This window comes from Gallinula chloropus, assembly GCF_964237585.1.
Source record: "Gallinula chloropus genome assembly, chromosome: 13".
NCBI lineage: Eukaryota > Metazoa > Chordata > Aves > Gruiformes > Rallidae > Gallinula > Gallinula chloropus.
This window is the reverse complement of record NC_140098.1, coordinates 180,408-198,870: the sequence shown is the minus strand read 5'-3', so window position 1 is coordinate 198,870 and position 18,463 is coordinate 180,408. Positions and strand designations below refer to the sequence as shown.

General features: G+C 41.1%; 1 protein-coding gene across 1 annotated transcript in view; it reads left to right on the top strand.

The window, feature by feature from the left end:
* Positions 1–17,841, top strand: part of VAT1L (vesicle amine transport 1 like) — a gene marked incomplete at both ends in the record, with an annotated part of 54,519 nt that extends 36,678 nt beyond the window's left edge. The window contains 2 exons of the mRNA XM_084269916.1: positions 15,707–15,790; positions 17,743–17,841. Coding sequence (XP_084126042.1) covers positions 15,707–15,790; positions 17,743–17,841 — 183 coding nt within the window. The remainder of the gene's footprint in view (positions 1–15,706; positions 15,791–17,742) is intronic.
* Between the last annotated feature and the right edge of the window lie 622 nt (positions 17,842–18,463).

Sequence of the window (18,463 nt, the reverse complement as noted above, 5' to 3'; positions counted from 1 at the left end):
ACCTCTATATTGAAATGTGATGGGCCCATTTGTCTAACAGATGCTATATGGGCAGCTGTGGTCCCTGTGGCCGCCTTTCATGACGGACAGTGAGCAGAAAGGTTAGCAGAGCAGAAGAGAATGAGATGTGTTCAGAGACTGCAGCATTATTGTGCTTAGAAACGTCAGTAGATAGGTGCTATGCCTTCAGCATTCCTGCCTTGTATCCTAGCTCATATTTTCTGCCTTGGGGCATTTTTGGTGCTTGGCCTATAAAGAGATAATGTTGACATAAGCTCTTAGTGATAGTCGAAGGATGTTTAGTTATCAGTAGACACAGAACTCTCAAATGAAATTAATTGGGCCTGTTCAGTTTTAAATGGACATTCTGGCTCTCCTGGATCTACTTATCAGTGCATACACATAACAACAGCCAAAGAAAAAGTGAATTATTAGTTCCGTCAGCAATACCAAGTTTGTCTCTCAGGAACTAATCATGTTGATGACTAGTTTTGGCAGAGTAGCAGAATTTGTGGAAATCTCATGAGCAGTAGCATAAAATTTCTCCTGGGTTGTTTCCAATTTTAAAAATTTTCATACTGATAGTCTAATTTGGTTACTAGATTCTCTTTAACCTGAGTTTTGAGTTCTCTTTCATACAACTTTGCTGATATAACAAGAAGAATTATTGCTGTCTTATCCATGGGAATTGCAGACAAGATAATTTTGTAGTTTCATTGGATAATCATCAACATATTATCCAGATAATCCATTCCTGGTATTGAATGTATTTAGGAGGGATAGTTAAATATTAAGCTTAATGAGTTGGCATATTCTAGTGCTTGAGCCCTGCCTTACACGCCTTGAGATGCATTACTGGATCATCATAACATGGACAAATTCCTTCTCTAGAAAGCAGAGAACAAATATCCCAGACTGCAGAAACTGGCATCTTCCATGGTTTAAGCCCACTCTTGGGGCGTGCCAGGGTATTCCTGCGCTTTCCCCAAAGGCTGTGAAGTTGCTAATGGGCACTTAGAAGTAGCAGCAGCACGTGCTGCGTACAACTCTCTTCTGATGCCACCTGACTAATAGGCTGTTCTGATTTGGATCTGTTTATCATCCAGAATTCCCTGTCATGTGATGCTTAAAGTGTTAAACCTTTCAGATTCTATACCAGTTTCCAACAGTATCTCCTACTATGATTAGATTATCCTTTTCCAAGTATAGTGGGGAAGTTTGGTTGGAATCAAGTTTACTTTTCTGGTTTACGTGATTTTAGCCTGATCAAAATGCAATGCTTGCGTTCAAAATAACACTTTATTTTAGTGCATAACAATCATTAATCAAGATAAATGTTCTCACCTAATGAAAATGGCTCATAAAGTCTTTTCAACCGTTTTAAACAGATGAGTTTTAAAAGCAAAATTACTCTTGGGCATAAAGACATCTCTTAGCATAATATAATCCAAATTTAATGTCATAATTGAGAGTTTTATATGGTATTGCAGCTTAGTAATGATACTGTTGCTCATTACAGATAATCATATAAATTAACACCAAGGCAACAAAGCAGGTATGTTGTCAATACTAAAAGGTTCCCATATATATTAGCCTCATGTGAATGACTGAAGGCAGAGTTTTGTAGGGAAAACCTGTATGTTCCCATCACTGACTTAAAGAAAACAATATGAAAAGGAAGCAATATGATTTAAGATTTTCAAATGAGTAACTGATTTTCCACTGGTGTGAATTTACTGAATGCACTAGTTTGAACCTCAAAGTTCAGGCTTTGAATGTGGTACTGAAGTTCACACATTTTCCAATGTGGGCCACGTCTATAAGAAAGAAAGCCTCGTGCATCAGACAGCTCCAAATCTTTGTTTAAATGCATGCAGTTGAGTAGAGTACAGGTTGTGTAAAAGTGAATTCCCAACCAGCACCAAAGACCAACAACCTTGAGAAGAACCTGAGGGTTTCTTCTATTATATGCTATCATTATTTCCTGGGTATAATAGCTTAAAGATCTTAAACCTTCCTCAGGAAAAAGGGCTTTGAATTCTTTAGCAGAGTGAACACAATGCTGGATCTTTTCCTTCAGTTGGAAGGAAACATCCAGTGTAATCCTCAGAGTTCCTGCAGTTAAGCCTTCATTAGCCTAGAGCTAGCAAAATGTATGTTATTAAAGTTCATGCCTATTTTTCTGAATTATTGTAGCTAGTATACATGCTGTTTGCTTTTTTTGAGGCATTTGCACATGCAAGTTTAATTGAATTAGATTAGAAACTGGCTCAGGAAGTCATTGATTCAGCTATCACATGAGTACTTCTGCTTTGGCTTCCCAGCTACCAATTACATAGCAATTTGATTTCAGTCGATATAGTGCAGTGCTGAGCTGAATGAGTATTCACACATGAGCATTAAACTTCCTGTAAACTAAATCAATTTTTAGAGCCATCACGTCAGTACAATACTTACATGGAGTTAAGATCTTTAATATACGCTAAGAATGAGACATCTTTTAACAGTGTTAGGAGAAATATTAAGTAATAAAGCAAATAGGACTGTAAAATATATTGTAAAACTGTCAACTAGTGAACAAGATAAATTCAAATACCTTTCATCTTGCCTAGATGAATGATTTCAAGCTTACTGTAAACTGATGGAGCTCAAACTGAGGATAATGTGAATCCCTCTCTCTAACATTACAACTGTATTACAGTTGAATATGTTGGTGGGTTTTGGTTTTCCTTGAGTATTACTTTAATGAAGTTAGAGTGGGATCTGACTTACAGAGCTTTTCAAATAATAAAAAAATATGATGATGACTTAGAAATAATTAGATTTGCAATCCTCATGGTACTGCTTCCTGAAACAAACAAAAAACATTATACAAGAAGTCAAAGGAGAATTATTTTCTCATTTGGATCTTTAGAGACCTTTGGGGTTTACCTTGATGAGTTTCAAGAATTTACATAATTGGTTTACTAATCAGTAAACCAATAGGATGGATTACATTGGAGAGAATCTACTCTTACAAGAGAACACTGAGTTTGTGGGTTGGTTGTTTTTTTTAAAGACACAACATTATTGTGGTGGTGTAATCTGATCCTAGTAGGTGGGTGTGTGTATGACACTTCTCAGACCCTGGAAATCAGCTAATACCCACAGGTGCTGTCACTGTGAAGGTTTAACACTGCCGTGGCAGTCCCACATGTTGCTCCAACGACACAGAGGGCCTGCAGAGAAGAGCAAACTCCTGGTATTGCACGTATGTTCTAGTATCACTGCATACACGTGCAGAAACATGGTGGCATTGGCACGGATTTTTGGTAAGTGCCGTGTTCAGGAATCACCTAACGCTTTGTTGGGTTCTCCCCACCACCCCCCACCAAGTGGCAATGTTTGTGTCCGTTTGCCCAGAGCCAGAATGCAGAGTGCACTGAAGCTGGTTAGCTCAGGGGCAGTTCAGGGTCTGGTGTCAAAGACAAGATTCTTCTGTCTTTAAATAGTGTCCTGCGAGTGTCTAGCCAGCTGTGTGAGAAGCTGTAGTTCTGCAAGTACTTCAGACTCGGAGTTCTGTGGCTGGGAAAACTGCAGTTCTAGAGAGTGTGGCTGATCTTTCACTCCTGTGTGACGAGGCACCTGTTTGGCAGAGTCCCGCGGAGAAGGAACCAGACAGGATTGCTGGGCTGTGCAGAGGAGATGGACGGCATTCACCTTCTGCAGTCTAGGTGCTACAATTAGATAGACAGCACTACCCAAAGCAGTATGCTTCGAATTAAGTCTGCATGTTCTGAGGAGGGAGAGGCACTCTAGCTATTGGAGCATGGGCTGTTAAAGAGAGGGAAGGAGACACTTTTGTGGGTCAGTGCAGTTCCTCTCCAAATGTTTTCCAGAGATCACAAGGCGATGTTGTCGAGGTGAGAGTTCAAAAACTGATGCTGTGAAGCTTGATAGTCAGTAACAACATTAAATGTCTTCTTTTTTTTTTTAATTGCATAGTGATGAATGTAATAAACTTTATTTGCTGTCATAAATTGTTATCACAGATTGTGATGGGAGCACAGGAACACACCAAACTGAACATTATATATGAATTCAATTTAGGCAGGAGACTGCTGCGTCTTAACCAAATACAGAGGGCCTGGTGCTTTTGCCTGTGACTGCCAAAACTCTTTTGCAGCTGGAGGAAGTTTCCCCAGTGCAGCTGCTGCAGTGCTGCTTCTAATTTTCCTCTGCTGTGGACCAAACCAGACTCACTAGAGTGGAACCTGAACCACTGCACTTTACCCTGAGGTTCAGGGGTGTCTGGGGCATCTCTGTGCGCACAACTGGCCACAACTTACTGTAAGATGCATCACTGCTCAGGATGGAGGAAGGTAACATAAAGGTGATGAGTTCTGAGCTCCTCTGCTCATGGCTTTGCTATGCTTAAGCCATCTTCCTAGTATAAATTGGGACCGTGCTATCATCATTTCTACTAGCAATGCCAAAGTCTCAAACAGTAGCTGGAAGCCAGTGGCTCACAGGGATCAAGTGGCAGCCAGAGGCGTGATACAGGAGGGATCCCCTTTTGGTCAGTGGATTTGGGGAACTCGAGGACTGGTTAATCTCAGTAGAAATGAGATTAGACAGGATGCTGCAGAAGGTTTGGGTCCAGGAGTTCTAGATTTATTCTGCTCCAAAAGAAATGCCAACACAGGATCCTTAAAGCTTCATCCTGATTAACACCATGGCTTTTCTGTTTGAGTGTGTTCAGGGATTTCTTTGCTAAATCTCTACCCTTCAGAATCAACCCTTGACTTTGAAAGTAGTAAGGTAATTCTTTCCCATATTAATGCAGAACCCCTCCCTTTTTCCTCAGGCTTATTTTAATAACAAGTGATAATGAGAAAAGCTGTGCTGTAGCAGTTGAAATCAAGAATAGCTTTCCTTCTCACTCTATGCAGGTTTTTCTAAGATAATACACAGTCTTGTAGAGGAGTTCTTTCTACAGCATTTTGCATGCAACCAAACCACTGGACTTTAATGGTCAGTGCTGAATATCCCTGAGCTGTCCCAACTTGCTGGAATTCTTGGTGTTGATGGATCAAATTTCAATGTCTTTTCTCCTCTCTTACCATGTAGGAAAGCTCCCACCAAGCTGATAAACCAGGCATTTCTGTTTAGTACTTCTAAATATTTAATTTGATGTTAGTTCTGCCTTTTTTCTGCTTTATCCCTGTTGACTCGGTAAGTAAAAGCTGGCAAGGTTTGGCTCTGTTATTCTGTAATTACAAGGCTTTAAATCTTTTTCTTTGAGTTTTACTGAGGCAAACAAATAGTCATTGACGTCAGCAGGAGCTTATAGGAATAAGGGGAGAGTGAAAACAGGACCGTTCTGCAGCTGTGGCTCTCCATCTAAAAGACATATAACTTAATAGATATCTTCAGTAGCCGAGGGAGGACTCAGAGTCAGAATTTGCCTGTAGCGTCAGTTTTTATTCCTTTGACATTTTTCTCATCTTGGGTCTGGTTTTAGTCTTGCTGCCATGGCAACATACAGTGAGGCTAAAAGGTATTCCTGAGAAAAGGTCCCTCCTCGCTGACAGGCAACAGAAGGGAATAGAGGCCAGAGCTGCTGTGTGCCGCCCTGAATAGCAATGGAGGAATGAAAGGGGTTTTAAAGGTACTTCCCATTTGCATGTATGCAGGCAAAACCATGGGTGTGAAAGTTCAGTGTAACAGCAGAAACTGGTGACTTGGGTAAAATCATTTCTAATTTCAGATGGATGCTAGCAGGATGACATTTTAGCTTCACAGCAAGGAACTAAGACTCTGTGACCCAAGTTATTTTCCTACTTCTGCGTGTAAAATGCTCTAATCAGTTCAAAATTATTGCTAAGGATACTTTTTTACACTTTATCAGTTGATTTTGGTAGTGTCCATGTTTTCCCTGTATACCTTTTTTTTTTCCAGGAGGTGTTTATGAAGTTTGGGTAGTGGATACCCTGAGTTTGATGCGTTTTCTTGCTCAGTGCTTGATTTCTGCGTGTGGGGAGCTGGCAGGAATAGAGCCTATTCAAAATCCTGTAAATACTATGCTGCTTTTTCATTGCTTTTGCAAGATGCTGCATACCCTCAGAGTTCAGGAAAGCAAAGAGAGTTTGAGGGGTCTCTTATAATTAATGACATAGATAAGAGAGGACAATCAGCCTGGGGAAGCAGGGGTAATCCAGTCCAGGGGAGTGGCAGATGTGGGTTTGCCAGCCTCCCATATACCCAGTGCCCATGCAAATATGTTATTGGCAAATTTTGTCACAGCAGTTAGGTCAGTCAAATACTAGATGCACTTTTTCTGCTAGCTATTCAGCTACACAGTGCAAGGAAAACGCTCCTGTCAGGAATGCAGATCATTCCCGTGGAAGCGTGTTGTGGTCAGTGCAGGTTATTCCATTCACTCCCAAGGGAAATAATCCCTCGCAGAAAAAGGATGGTTTTACCCACATCACTGCGTCTGTGGTAGGGTGATTGTCAGTAATCACACCCAGGCAGTTTTTCTAGAAAAACTTGCCCAGAAGACTTAACATAAGAAAGAGAAAGTATTGTAAATACATTAAAAAAAAAAAAAAAAAGCTTTTAAAAAAGCCAGCATGATTTCTGATGAAATATTACTCCACTAAATCATGCTGCATAAACATGGGAAAGACATTTTGAGATCAGTGGAGAGGAAGAAACATGCCAGCGAAGCAATAGGACTAAATTTTGAGATGTCACTTTTGAGAGTAGAAGGGATAGTGGTGTTAGTGCAGAGGAGCCCAGTGACCGGTTGCCGTGTGTGTGTCACAGCGTAGCCAGGGGGACCTGTCCTGTCCCTTCTGTTAGCCCGAGCCACCTCAACAGAGCTGTGGCAAATGGAGCACAAAAGGGACGTACAGAATACTTGCTGTTTTCTGGCAAATTCTCCCTGGCTTAGTATGCCAGTTCCCTTCCCCCAGAGCTGCCAGCAAACTCCAAAACTGTTGTCCTTGGGTTTCCTATCTTCTGCAGACCAAAGCTAAACAGATGTAATCCAGAAGATGGAGACTATGTGCTTTTTCTTTGTATGGAGTGCTGTGGTGTTCAGTTTAAGCAGCCATATATGCCAGCAGCATGAAAGAAAACTCCTCTCTGTTCTGAGAAGAGGATCTGCAATTACAGTGCAGCTCACACTTCATATTAAAGAGAACATAGCTTTGTAACAGACCACAGCAGTGATCCTGATAATAAAAATCATGTTGCCTCGTGGCACTAATGAAAGCTAGGAGTATTAAAGCTTTGTTTATGCAGTATCTCAGCTAGAATATGCATCTTTTTCTTCATTACTGCATACAAATGATGCTTAAATAAATATTATTGATATTAGTGTTTGTAACTCTAATGAAGATAGCTCTGGGCTCACTGAAATATTGTCTGTTGTGAACAGCAACAGAACAAAACCAGCCCTAGAATGAGAAATGGGCAAGTTTTTAATTCAGATTATTCTTTCATCAGTCTGAGCAAGATTTGGATCATTACCTGTGGCACTTGGGTTGCCAAAGTAACCTTGACTAGCCAGCTGATGTTTGCATACCGCATGACACTATCACCATGGAGATCTGTCCATGTGATTTTGCAGACATGATGCAGTTGCAGGCTTCTCAGACACACGACAGTAAGCAAGGGAGGAATTAATTCTTGGTAAGGAACGCTCTTGCAGACAGGTCTTCTCTCTGTCAGAGCCTGCACAGAAGTAGTGCAGAGGCTAAACAGTGTTTTAGCTGTGTATAGACTAGCCTGTGTGAAAACCATGTTTGAAGGATAATGTTCATTTACAGAACATACATTCAAGTAATTGAAGCCTGTTGAACACTACTAGTATTTCTTTATCAAATGAGGCTTTCTTATACCCACACTTCTCATTCATGTGCAACCTAGTGATGTCAGGGAAGTTACACCACTGGAACAGGGAGTGGGGTTTGTTTGTGTACACAGAATATTCCAAATACTCCTCAAAAAGTAACTGTCATGCTGTTCGATTTCCTTCCCAGCATCTACTGAACCTCAAAATAACACTACAAAGTAGATTTGGGAGCTGTTCTACACAGCAATAGCAAACCAAAGACCAAGCTGAGCATTACAAAGATCTCATAAACTAATCCAGCATTCTGTTGTCTTTTCCAATCTATTTCTGAACCCAAATCTGTATGTTTAGATAATTAGCTAAATGCTTCACTTGTTTCTGCGTTTCTTTTATTTGGCCTCTACCTTACCTGAACTTCATGGTTCTTTTATCCAAAACACAGTTAAAACAGACAAACAGAACTTGAGAACAGACATCATTCTGTTTCTGACAGTTAAGCAGGTTAAATGGGTGCTCCCTCTTTCACCCCATATTCTTTAGAGAACCAGAAGTATGATATCCTCTGGATAAAGGTATTTTGCTATTGCACAATGTTTTGTTCGTGTCTTTTATTTCTATATGAAATTGGCTGTGCAGTGACAGATGGCTAAAAGGTGGTGTTACTATTTCTGTGTGCCACAGCTGTGATTTAGCAGGCTTGGCTGTGATCAGGTGGGGGGTCTGTTGACATGATATACTTACCCCTAAGAAGATACAGTCCCTGCCTTAAAAACTGACCAAGAGCATGATGTGGCATGAGACACATAGTGTCACATAAGTGAGGGAGCATGGGGTAACTCCTGTGTGACTATGGCAGCTACTGCTCAAATAATCAGTTTTCACACTCCCATGTACACACCAAAAGAGACTTAGGAAGAATTTGAGGGTGTCTTGGTTTTGGTGTCCAGGTGAACACATTGTCACCTGGCTCCTCTGATGTTGGGATAGAATTAAGTTTTTTCCTAGTTAAGGGGTATAATGCTGTGGTTTGGGTTTAGTGTGAGAATAATGTTGCAGCACGTTGATGTTCTAGCTGCTGGTAAGTAGTGCTTATACTAAGTCCAGGACTTCTCAGCTTGCCATGTTCTGCTGGCAAGGAAATGCCCAAGGAGCTGGGAGGGGACAGAACAGCTGACCTGAGAGGCCCAAGGGATATTCTATACCATATGATGTCATACTAAGTATATAAGCTGGGGGTGAGTGTGATCACTGCTCAGAGGTGGGCTGGGCCATACAGCCATCAGGTGATGAGAAATTGCACTTTGCATCACTTGCTTCATTTGTTGTTTTTTTTCTTCTTTTGCTGTCCCATTTTACTGTTGTTTTTTTCTCTTTCCCCTTTTCCCAATTCTCTCTCCCATCACATGGGGGGAACTGTGACCAGCTGGGTCATGCTTAGTTGCTGGTTGGGGATAAATCACAACAGAGGGGTGTAGTGATACTGCTGTTTTAGAGATTACTGCAAAAAGTCAGTAGAGCACCGTTGTTGGAGATGTCTTTGTTAGACTCTGGGGTGAAAAGGTAGCACAGGAAAAATTGTGTGGGTGCTTAAAATAGTACTGGGTAAAAATGCTCACAGGAGGTGATGTGGGCAGAAGAGACTTGGGTTGATGGTCAGATGCAGAGAGTTAATGTTACTAGTGTTTTTTTAATGTTTTCTTTTGTCAGCAGTGCTGAGGTACCGACAGGCTGACTCCTGCCCTTACCTCTGCCATCAGAGTGGTTCCAAAGAATGTTTATCAGTATGGTGATAGGTGCTTTATATATATAAATATATATATATAACTTCACTCACCTGGAGTGTTGTGCCCAGTTCTGGGCTCCCTGGTATAAAAAGGACAGGGATCTCCTGGAGAGAGTCCAAAGAAGGGCTATGAAGATGATTAAGGGCCTGGAGCATCTCCCCTATGAGGAGAGGCTGAATAAGCTGGGGCTGTTCAGTCTTGAGAGGACTAAGGGGGGATCTAATTAATGTCTATAAGTATCTTAAGCATGGAATGCAGGGGGAATTAGCCAGCCCCTTTTCAGTGTCTGTGGAGACAGGACAAGGGGCAATGGCTGCAAGTTGGAGCACAGGAAGTTCCACACCAACATGGGGAAGAACTTTTTCACAGTGAGGGTGAGGGAGCCCTGGGACAGGCTGCCCAGGGAGGTGGTGGAGTCTCCTTCTCTGGAGATACTCAAGACCCATCTGGACTCTGACCTGTGCAGTATGAGCTGGGGAGCTGCTTTGGCAGGGGGTTGGACCCCATGAGCTCTCGAGGTCCCTTCCAACCCCTGGGATTCTGTGATTCTGTGATTAATCAGCTGAATGATCAAAGAAGGAAGGGACACAGCTGGAAAAGTAAGACTTTGGGGGGGCATTGCAGTGTGGGTTACAGTGGATGAGGGGATTATTTCACAGCTAGTGAGGAACAGTCTTGAGATGCTGGACAGCTTGGATGTTTTCAGTGTGTCAAGAGGACAAAAGGTGGTTCTTTGAGATGATGAGTGAAAATAAACTGCTATACTGAACCTAAAGGTGTGGAACTAATGAGAGGGGAAAATTCCACTTGTAGATCATAAACTAAATTTATGCTGTGTTCTGCTGTGCCTGTCTGGAGGTGAGGGACGTTCCCTTTGTTTGGGTGCCGATCACCTTTTTGAGAAATGTGCGATGATGATACAGCTTTCAAGCAATTGGTGAGTTTGACAGGTTATTGCTGTGAGATAACTGAATCAATTTCACTTCTAGACTGGATTAAATTTGTAACCTTTATTGTATTCCCTTTCACATACCTCAGGGAAAGCCACGATCACCAGAGGAAGTAGACAGTCCTCTGCAGCCATCCAGTAAACCTGCCTTAGCTCAGAGTGAGGGGGTAAAGTCCTCATCTGCAGAAATGAAATTCATCTCTGCAACAAAGTGCATTCAACCTTGCAGACTTTAAATTCCATCACACCAGCATCTTTCACCACCTTCTTTTTCCCTGAAGTAAATGTATAACTTTACTAAGAAAAAAATTTATAAAATTCATGATATTACTGAGCTGAAGAGTTCCACGTAGGATGATGACAGCATTATAGGTTCTGATGTCTCCACCAGGAAGTTTTTCCATGGCACGTTGCCTGCATTGTTCCTCTCTACTAAGCATCTTATTAGTAGCATGGGCCTAAGGCCCCAGTGTGTTATATTGGCATAGCAAGCAGTTTTGTGTTCCAGCTTCCCAGTCTCTCTTTACTCCTGAGATTGGTTCCTAATAAGAGCCAAATACAGAAATGGATCATTATGTTTAAAATAATATCCAAAGGCTTGAAAATAGCATCCATTTCTTAGGCAGGCTGCATTTCTTTTTCACACTGAAATGGTATAACAGATAATTAGTAATATATATTTTCCATGTAACTTCTCCTGTATTTATAAAGCAGCAGACTGCTTTTGCTATATTCTAACAACAAAATGAAGTTCCAGAGACAACTGACTGTCAGCAAGCATTTCTGAGTATGTCAGAGAGATTACTGTTGGCTCTGGATTTCCTATGCAGAACAACCAACAAATTAGTTTGAAGTAAAATGGGTAAATAAGTGGAGGCTTAACTGTAGCAGTGCAGATTAGGAGCACGGTTGTTTTTCAGGCACATATTATTTATGAGTGTCAGACTTGTATCCAGAAAAACATCTCTATTGAGGAACTTCCCACAGTAATCGTAGTCTCAGTACGGTTCTCAAGCTTGTGCTGTAATGGGGATCCCAAGTTAAATCATAAGGTATCTTCTGGAAGGTGCTGCACTCCCTTCTTCATCTTGCTTCACCCGCAGGCTTCAGCAAGCTGAAGGATCAGTGCCATGGCTACCATGACATAGAGGTGGAGACCTGAAATGAATGACTTTAAGATGAAAAGCCAGACAAGAAATCTGTCCCAGTTACTAATTTCACCTGAGGGAAGAAAACACAGTGCTAATAACAAACATGGAAAATCCAAGGAGAACACAGGAAAAATTCCTTGTGCTAAGGCAGGTGTGTGAGATGTGTCTCAGGAACAAAAGGTCTGTCAGTGAATTTGAACCAGCCTGGCTACACACTGCCATCAAAAGCGATGGGAAACCAACGTAACCAGAAGCTGGCTGCAAATACCCAAGCGTAATGTCATGACCAGCTAGTGTATTAAATTACTGGTGCTGTTTGGAATGCACCTTGTTTTTCATGATTTTAGATTTGCAGAAACTGTTTGAGTTAAAAAGAAACCCATGTTCTGGCTGCTATTTTTACTTCCAGTATGAGGATCTTTTTTTCCAGTCTGAGTGAGTGCAGGTAATACCAGGCTTAATTTTGTGCTTTTTTTTTTTTTTTACATCTATTTCTCATAAAGAAATGTTTTGCAAATTAGTCAGGAGTTCTGACAGAGGACTTCATTAAACTTATGTATGTCAATTGTAGGTATAATGTGATTCCTAAAAGCCTGTTTCTTAGTTGTGGTATTAGCACTTTACTCTTAGAACTCTGCTGTTATTAGTACTTTACTGGTTTAGAAATGCTAGTAAGAAACCAAAATAATATTTTCTCCTTTTATGCAAGCTGGTACTTTATCTTAAATTAGAATTGTTATCAGCTCACTAATGACAGAATGACTACAATGAAATAGTACCATGTGCCCACTGCATGCACTGGTGTCAGACTGTAGAGGAAAATCATTTCTAGCTGTGATAGTGTTCTCTCTTGCTCTAGAGCATGTCTAAGTAAAAGCAGTATGTCTCACTAGATATGAATTGAGGCAGCTGTGCTGAGGGAAAAGGCAAACTTGCAATTCCTTTTGTTTCTCCTCTGCTATTAATCATTTTCCTCCGCTGCTGCCCTGGAGTGCCTGCGTTGGATCCATCAGGCAGCCCATAGCTGTGCAGCGGTCTGGCTCGCTCTTGTTCTCCAGTAACTGGTTGCCAACTTTCCTTACACATAACATGGAAATTGGAAGCCTTTTCCAGTTGTCCACTAATGTGTAAAAAGTCATTCTGATCTCAGTGCAGAGCCCTGTGGTACGTATTGCATCAATCTGGGGGCTCTTGAGGCTAGAATCTGTAGTTGAGCATTAGTTTAAATACAAGCCCTCCAAGGGCTGAGCTATATATGCTGAAAGCAAACAGAGGCTAACAGGGTTTTATTCCAATGGAAACTCTTTATATTAGTAAATATTCCTTTGCAGCATTTCCAATCTAAAAGCCCTCTGCTGACGATGCTGCACAGAAGAGAGTCAATTAACTTGTCCATATAAACAGAAGCGTGTGGGATCCGTGTACTTGGATTCGAGCTGACAGATGCAAACCGGATTAACCGGTGGAAAGTGAGTTTGGGACCCGGTTCTGTGAGCAGAGGGAAACCCTTCTGCTCCTTGCTGCCAGAAGGGAGATTTACTTTGAATCAAATGTCAACCTCTTCAAAGAACCTCCAGTAACTTCCAGGATTTCCATTCACTGTACTACCAGTTACGCCTGGGGCTGATTTGAACCAAATGCAGAGTGATTCACAGAGGCACAGAGTTAGAAGCTCTGTACCATGCTCTGCAAAAGGCAGGCTGTGTGCAGCACCTCCATGTTCAAGCGAGGGGAGTAAGTGCTTTTCTGGAGTCTGCATACAACAACTTCAGCCTTTGCCATAGCTGCATACATAGCAGAGAAGGTTTTTAATGCTCTCTGCACTCTCTAGTGTAAGAGGGAATGGTTTCAATATTCAGGCACCTTGGGAAGCAAGTAGTTGCAGTCTTGGTTGAATAAATGGACTGTTAGCAGCCATAAACATAAAAATTACTGGTTTATAAAATAGCTCATGGTCTCCTAACTCAGACATAGAGTACTGAGTGGCATTGCACTAGTACGGAATTGGTCTAACTGGGTAGGTAAGTTGCAAATAACACTAAAATATACAGAGGTCGTATCAGCCCTTCAAACTTCTTTTCAGAATTTTTCTGTATTTTAATGGCTCCATCTGGATTCCATAGCCATTATTATTGTTGTAAGTTTTATTGTTCCCTTTGCCTCTGCCTGCTGTTTGCATTTGCAAGCTACTTACAAGTGTCCTGGAAACAACTCCCAAACCTTTCTCCAGAGGCTTACATTTGATATTGTGCATGTGAAAAATGCAGGGAAAGCAGATTTTCTCCAATTTGCCTTGCTAAATACGATACGGTACAAATTAAAATAAATGTTGCATACCCAGCTTTCCACATGATGTCCTGGTAATAAATTTCAGTGGATGGGCAAGTGTGTTTGCTGATTTATCCAATTGTGACACGTCTATGTGGGTTATTTATGCTGTGCTGTAGACTCCTAAAAGCTTGATTTGGCTAACAAGGGTCATAAAAAAAATTACACAGCTGCTGCTTCTTCAGGGTGTTTGTTGGATGTTCTTAAAGGGGTATTGTCCATAGTGCAGAGCAAGTCTTCCAGCAGTTTGGTATTGTTTATGCTGTAAGGTAACATCCTAAAAGTTCCTGTGACTCTGAGGACTACATTTAGAGGTCAACCTTCTTTCCAGTGGGATTCATAAGACTGTGTTTTCCAAGGTTAATTGACAATTATGCCCAAAGTTAGAAAGTCACTGTGTTTTGCAGTGCAGTTTTTCTTTTGTTCTAACAGATTGGGGTTTTAAGTCTGGTATTTACTAATTGAGGGGAACCACTTGGCAAAATCAAGGTTGTAATATTGAGTTCACTGCAGTCAGTTTTCAAAATAGGGCTGACAGATGGTAAAGACATTTTGTGCCCAGCATCCATTAAATTTAATTGGAAGTTGAAAGCTGTATTCACTTAGTATCTTTAAAAATCTCATATCGCCTTCTCTATTAGAGAGTCAGTAATTATCTTAGGTACCTGGACCCCAATTCAGGCTTTTAAACGTATCGTGGGACCCACCTGTTCCCAAGTCAGCAGCATATTGTTTCAAGCTTCTATGCCGTTATTCTTAAAATATTCAATAAAACTATGTCACAGACGGTAGATCCTATTAGCATAAAACTCTGTCTTGTCTCAACATGCCCTGTTATGCTGGCAAAAAGTAGTGTGATGAGGATATGAAGCAGCCTTTATGTGTACATTTCAAGTTCCTGAAGTTTCCCACCATGAAAGTGAGGAAACTCATGACATCTTCTAATTTTCAGTGCTGTAATAGTGGTCTGCATGCTGCACAGTGAACACACATGCACAATTTCAGCTCATCCACACTGAACTCGTGTGAGTTCTGAAACTTCAGACATCGGAATAACGTATGAAGAGCTTTTTGTTCCTTTCTAACCTGTGCTCATTGCAGCCAGCTGTTAATGTCTGGTCTTAGCAGTATCTCTAGCACGCTACTTACTTAAAGTTAAAAAAGGAAATGCATATGCTTATGCAGTGGGACTTATAGTATTGCAGTAATCACAGTCACTGCCTGGTATGGCATACCCTCTATAGGAATGCAAAATAAATTAACTGAAAAATATCAGATCAATTGGAACATTTAATCCTCTCAGTGAAAGCAGTTTCCTGATAAATATAATGAAGACCCTGTAAGGATGAACCCCCTGAGCTGTGGTTCTCTGCACCACAGCTAGCCCTCACTTTGCACTGCATTAACGTTACGTGTGTATTATGCTGCTCAGAAACTGTCATTGAGACTTGCAGCCCGTTTGGCAAACACAATGCAGAAATCAGGTCTTACAAATTCACTACAAAATGCTTCACTTAATTTTGTTTCAAGCAGCTCTTTGGATGACCTTGCTCATAGCTTGCCTTAAACGTATTGCTGGGATTGGAAGGCAGGAATTTAGACTTCTCTCAGAGTGGGCCTGAAAATGAACACTGGATTATGTTTCTTTCAGGTGAAGGAGGCCATGCAGAGAATCCATGACCGAGGAAATATAGGAAAACTAATTCTGGATGTGGAGAAAGCACCCACTCCCCTGGTGAGTGCAAAGCACTACATTCACAGGGTACATTTGCACAAGTGAAGGCAGTGACCTCTGGAAACGTGTCCCTTACAGTTTTTTATGCTGATTTCTTCCTTGTCTGTAACACTTAAATACAACCAATAATGATAATGTGTGTATTTAACCCAAAGTGAAATGGAATTGTAATCCCTAGAGTGCCAGCAGTTACTTTTCTGTACTGAATGGCTATCTGCCTCTCCAGAATTGTGTCTGCAAGTCTTAGATCAGGGTAGAACTGCCACATCCGTCCCTGCGATGGAAAACAATAGATAGAGTCAGTATTGCTTTAGTGTGCTAATGTAGAAGTGCTTTCTGATCCCCATCCAAAAGTTGGCGTATACCATTGATAGGAATTCCTTTTACTGTTTTATAATAGATGAAGTACTGTTTCTAAGTATTTCCTCTGGAGCTCTAGTCCACTGGGTTCGGAGCACTTAACATGGTACTGAAACACTACAGAGAGTAGTAAATGATACAGTCAGGCTCATGCCTAAAAGTGCACCAATGATGTAGGAAAAAGGTAAAGAAGATAATGAAAATTGGACTTAAAGTCAATACTGACGTATGAAGTTTGCTTTCAGACCTGAGATATCTCCTGTTTTCAAAAGAACAGAAAAGAACCTGAAATTACAGTTAAGCTCCAACTTCCACTTACTTTAAAATTGCCCCAAATTTCATACAAAATTGCTACAAGGAAAAGGAAGGCTTTTGGGGCCCCACTTACAGAAACTGGGCATTATTGTGTAGCTGAATCGCATCTTTAAACAGGAATCCATAACACAAAATTAATACACTTATTCCTTCTGTTCTCTTGATACTGTGTATTCACAGCAGTGATTTGCTAAAAGGTGAGAACGAGTTTGATACGCTGCCACCAAAGGGTGTTAATTCAAAAATTGGTAACGTCAGACAGCTGCTTTTCTCCATGAAAATCAGGTTGTGTTTGAGATTTTCAATTCCAGCAGAGGCTAATAATCAAACAGGGAGTGTACAGCGTCACTGCATTGCTCTGTAAAGAGTAAACGGTTCCCTTGGGTGGGTAGTTTGAAATAGTTATAAGCTAATACAAGCATCTTCCTGTGTCAGGAGAGAGGTTATGTTGGTGTGTAAGAGAATTCAGTCATACCAATCTAGGCTGTTAAACACTTGTCCAGTTAAACAGACTCTTCCTGTGCCCCCAGAGAGAATTCAAGCTGACAAGGTGAAGTACAAGGGAGTCTTGCACCTTGGCACAATTTGTAATAAATACTCCCATGGGAAAAAAATCCCCACTGTGCTCCTCAAATGCTATCCTGATCTACAGATTTCTGCAGTTGGCTACTACCTGTACAGGCACCTTCACTCAAGTGTGGAGGTAGAGTTTCTCTCCGCTGTGTGATCCGAGATTTGCACTCTTGTTATGGGTATATTCTCCCAGCATCTACATCCCCACTGCTCTATAAAGTTTCATTGCATTTTTATAAAAACACTTGCTGTCTGAAGCTTTAATGACACCACTCCTTATGTGGGACCAGATCACTTCCATTAGCTGTCATTAAGGAACAGCATTGCCTGTTTCTGGAAGAGCAGATACAGAAGTTGTTGTAAACCAGAGGTCTCACATACTGCAAACTTCATGCACAGTTGTATTTCCTGAAAGACTTAATATCAGTTTGCTACAAGTGCACAGATCAGTCTGCTTGTGCAGCTGTCCTACCGCGCAGCTTTCTGTACGTAACTCAGCTGTGAGCCATGGGGGAACAGCTTACAGTTGCATCTGGAAGTGGCATCGTGCCACCAAGCTTTGCACAGACAGGGTGCTTGTTGTCATGTTGCAACCATGTCTCCTTTCGTTTTTTAAATCGCTTTACCAAATGAATGAAACTGAAATCAGAATGAATAAAACAACGTGAGAACTGCTCTGATGTCCTTCCTCTTCCACCCTGCAGATGGCCAACGACAGCACAGAGACAAGCGAGGCTGGAGAAGAGGAAGAAGACCATGAAGGGGACAATGAGAATAAAGAGCGCATGCCATTCATCCAGTAACAGCCAGAGGTGGTGGAAGCAGAAAGGTTGATGAAGGAGAAGGGAACAAGACTGGGAAACCTATTCTGTGCATCAGTGAACAAATGCTGTAGTACAGTGTGTGTTGTATTTGTCTGCAGTCAGCTGAGCTATGAGCTGTTGATCATTGTTGTTTTGAACTCAAGTGCCATTCTCATCCAGTGCAGTATTATGACATTCCTGTGTAATACCCAATTTCCCTGTAGGACTCCCATGGATTTTTCTGTTTGAGTTTAAAAGCCTTATTAACTTACTGTGTAATTTTAGATGGGCATCTTTCTCATGCAAATTCCAACACTTTGCATAAAGTTATTAATGGGGTTTGGGCTTTTTTTGCCAGTTGGAAACAGTAACAAAAAATTTTCCCCACTTGCTGTCTGGAAAATTCTAGTAACTGGAGGGAGGATTTTAAGTTTGTGGATTGTCAGTATTAAAATTCCTTTCATAAACCACAGATAAAAGTTGCAAAAGAGATGAGTTTTCCTTTTCCTGTCATGCTTTATCATTTTATAAACAATCCTGTTTTCAAAAATACCTCATTTAGAATCGTGGAATCAGAAATTCTGCAAGAAGTCATTAATTGAGGGAGTTTGATGAGTATTGT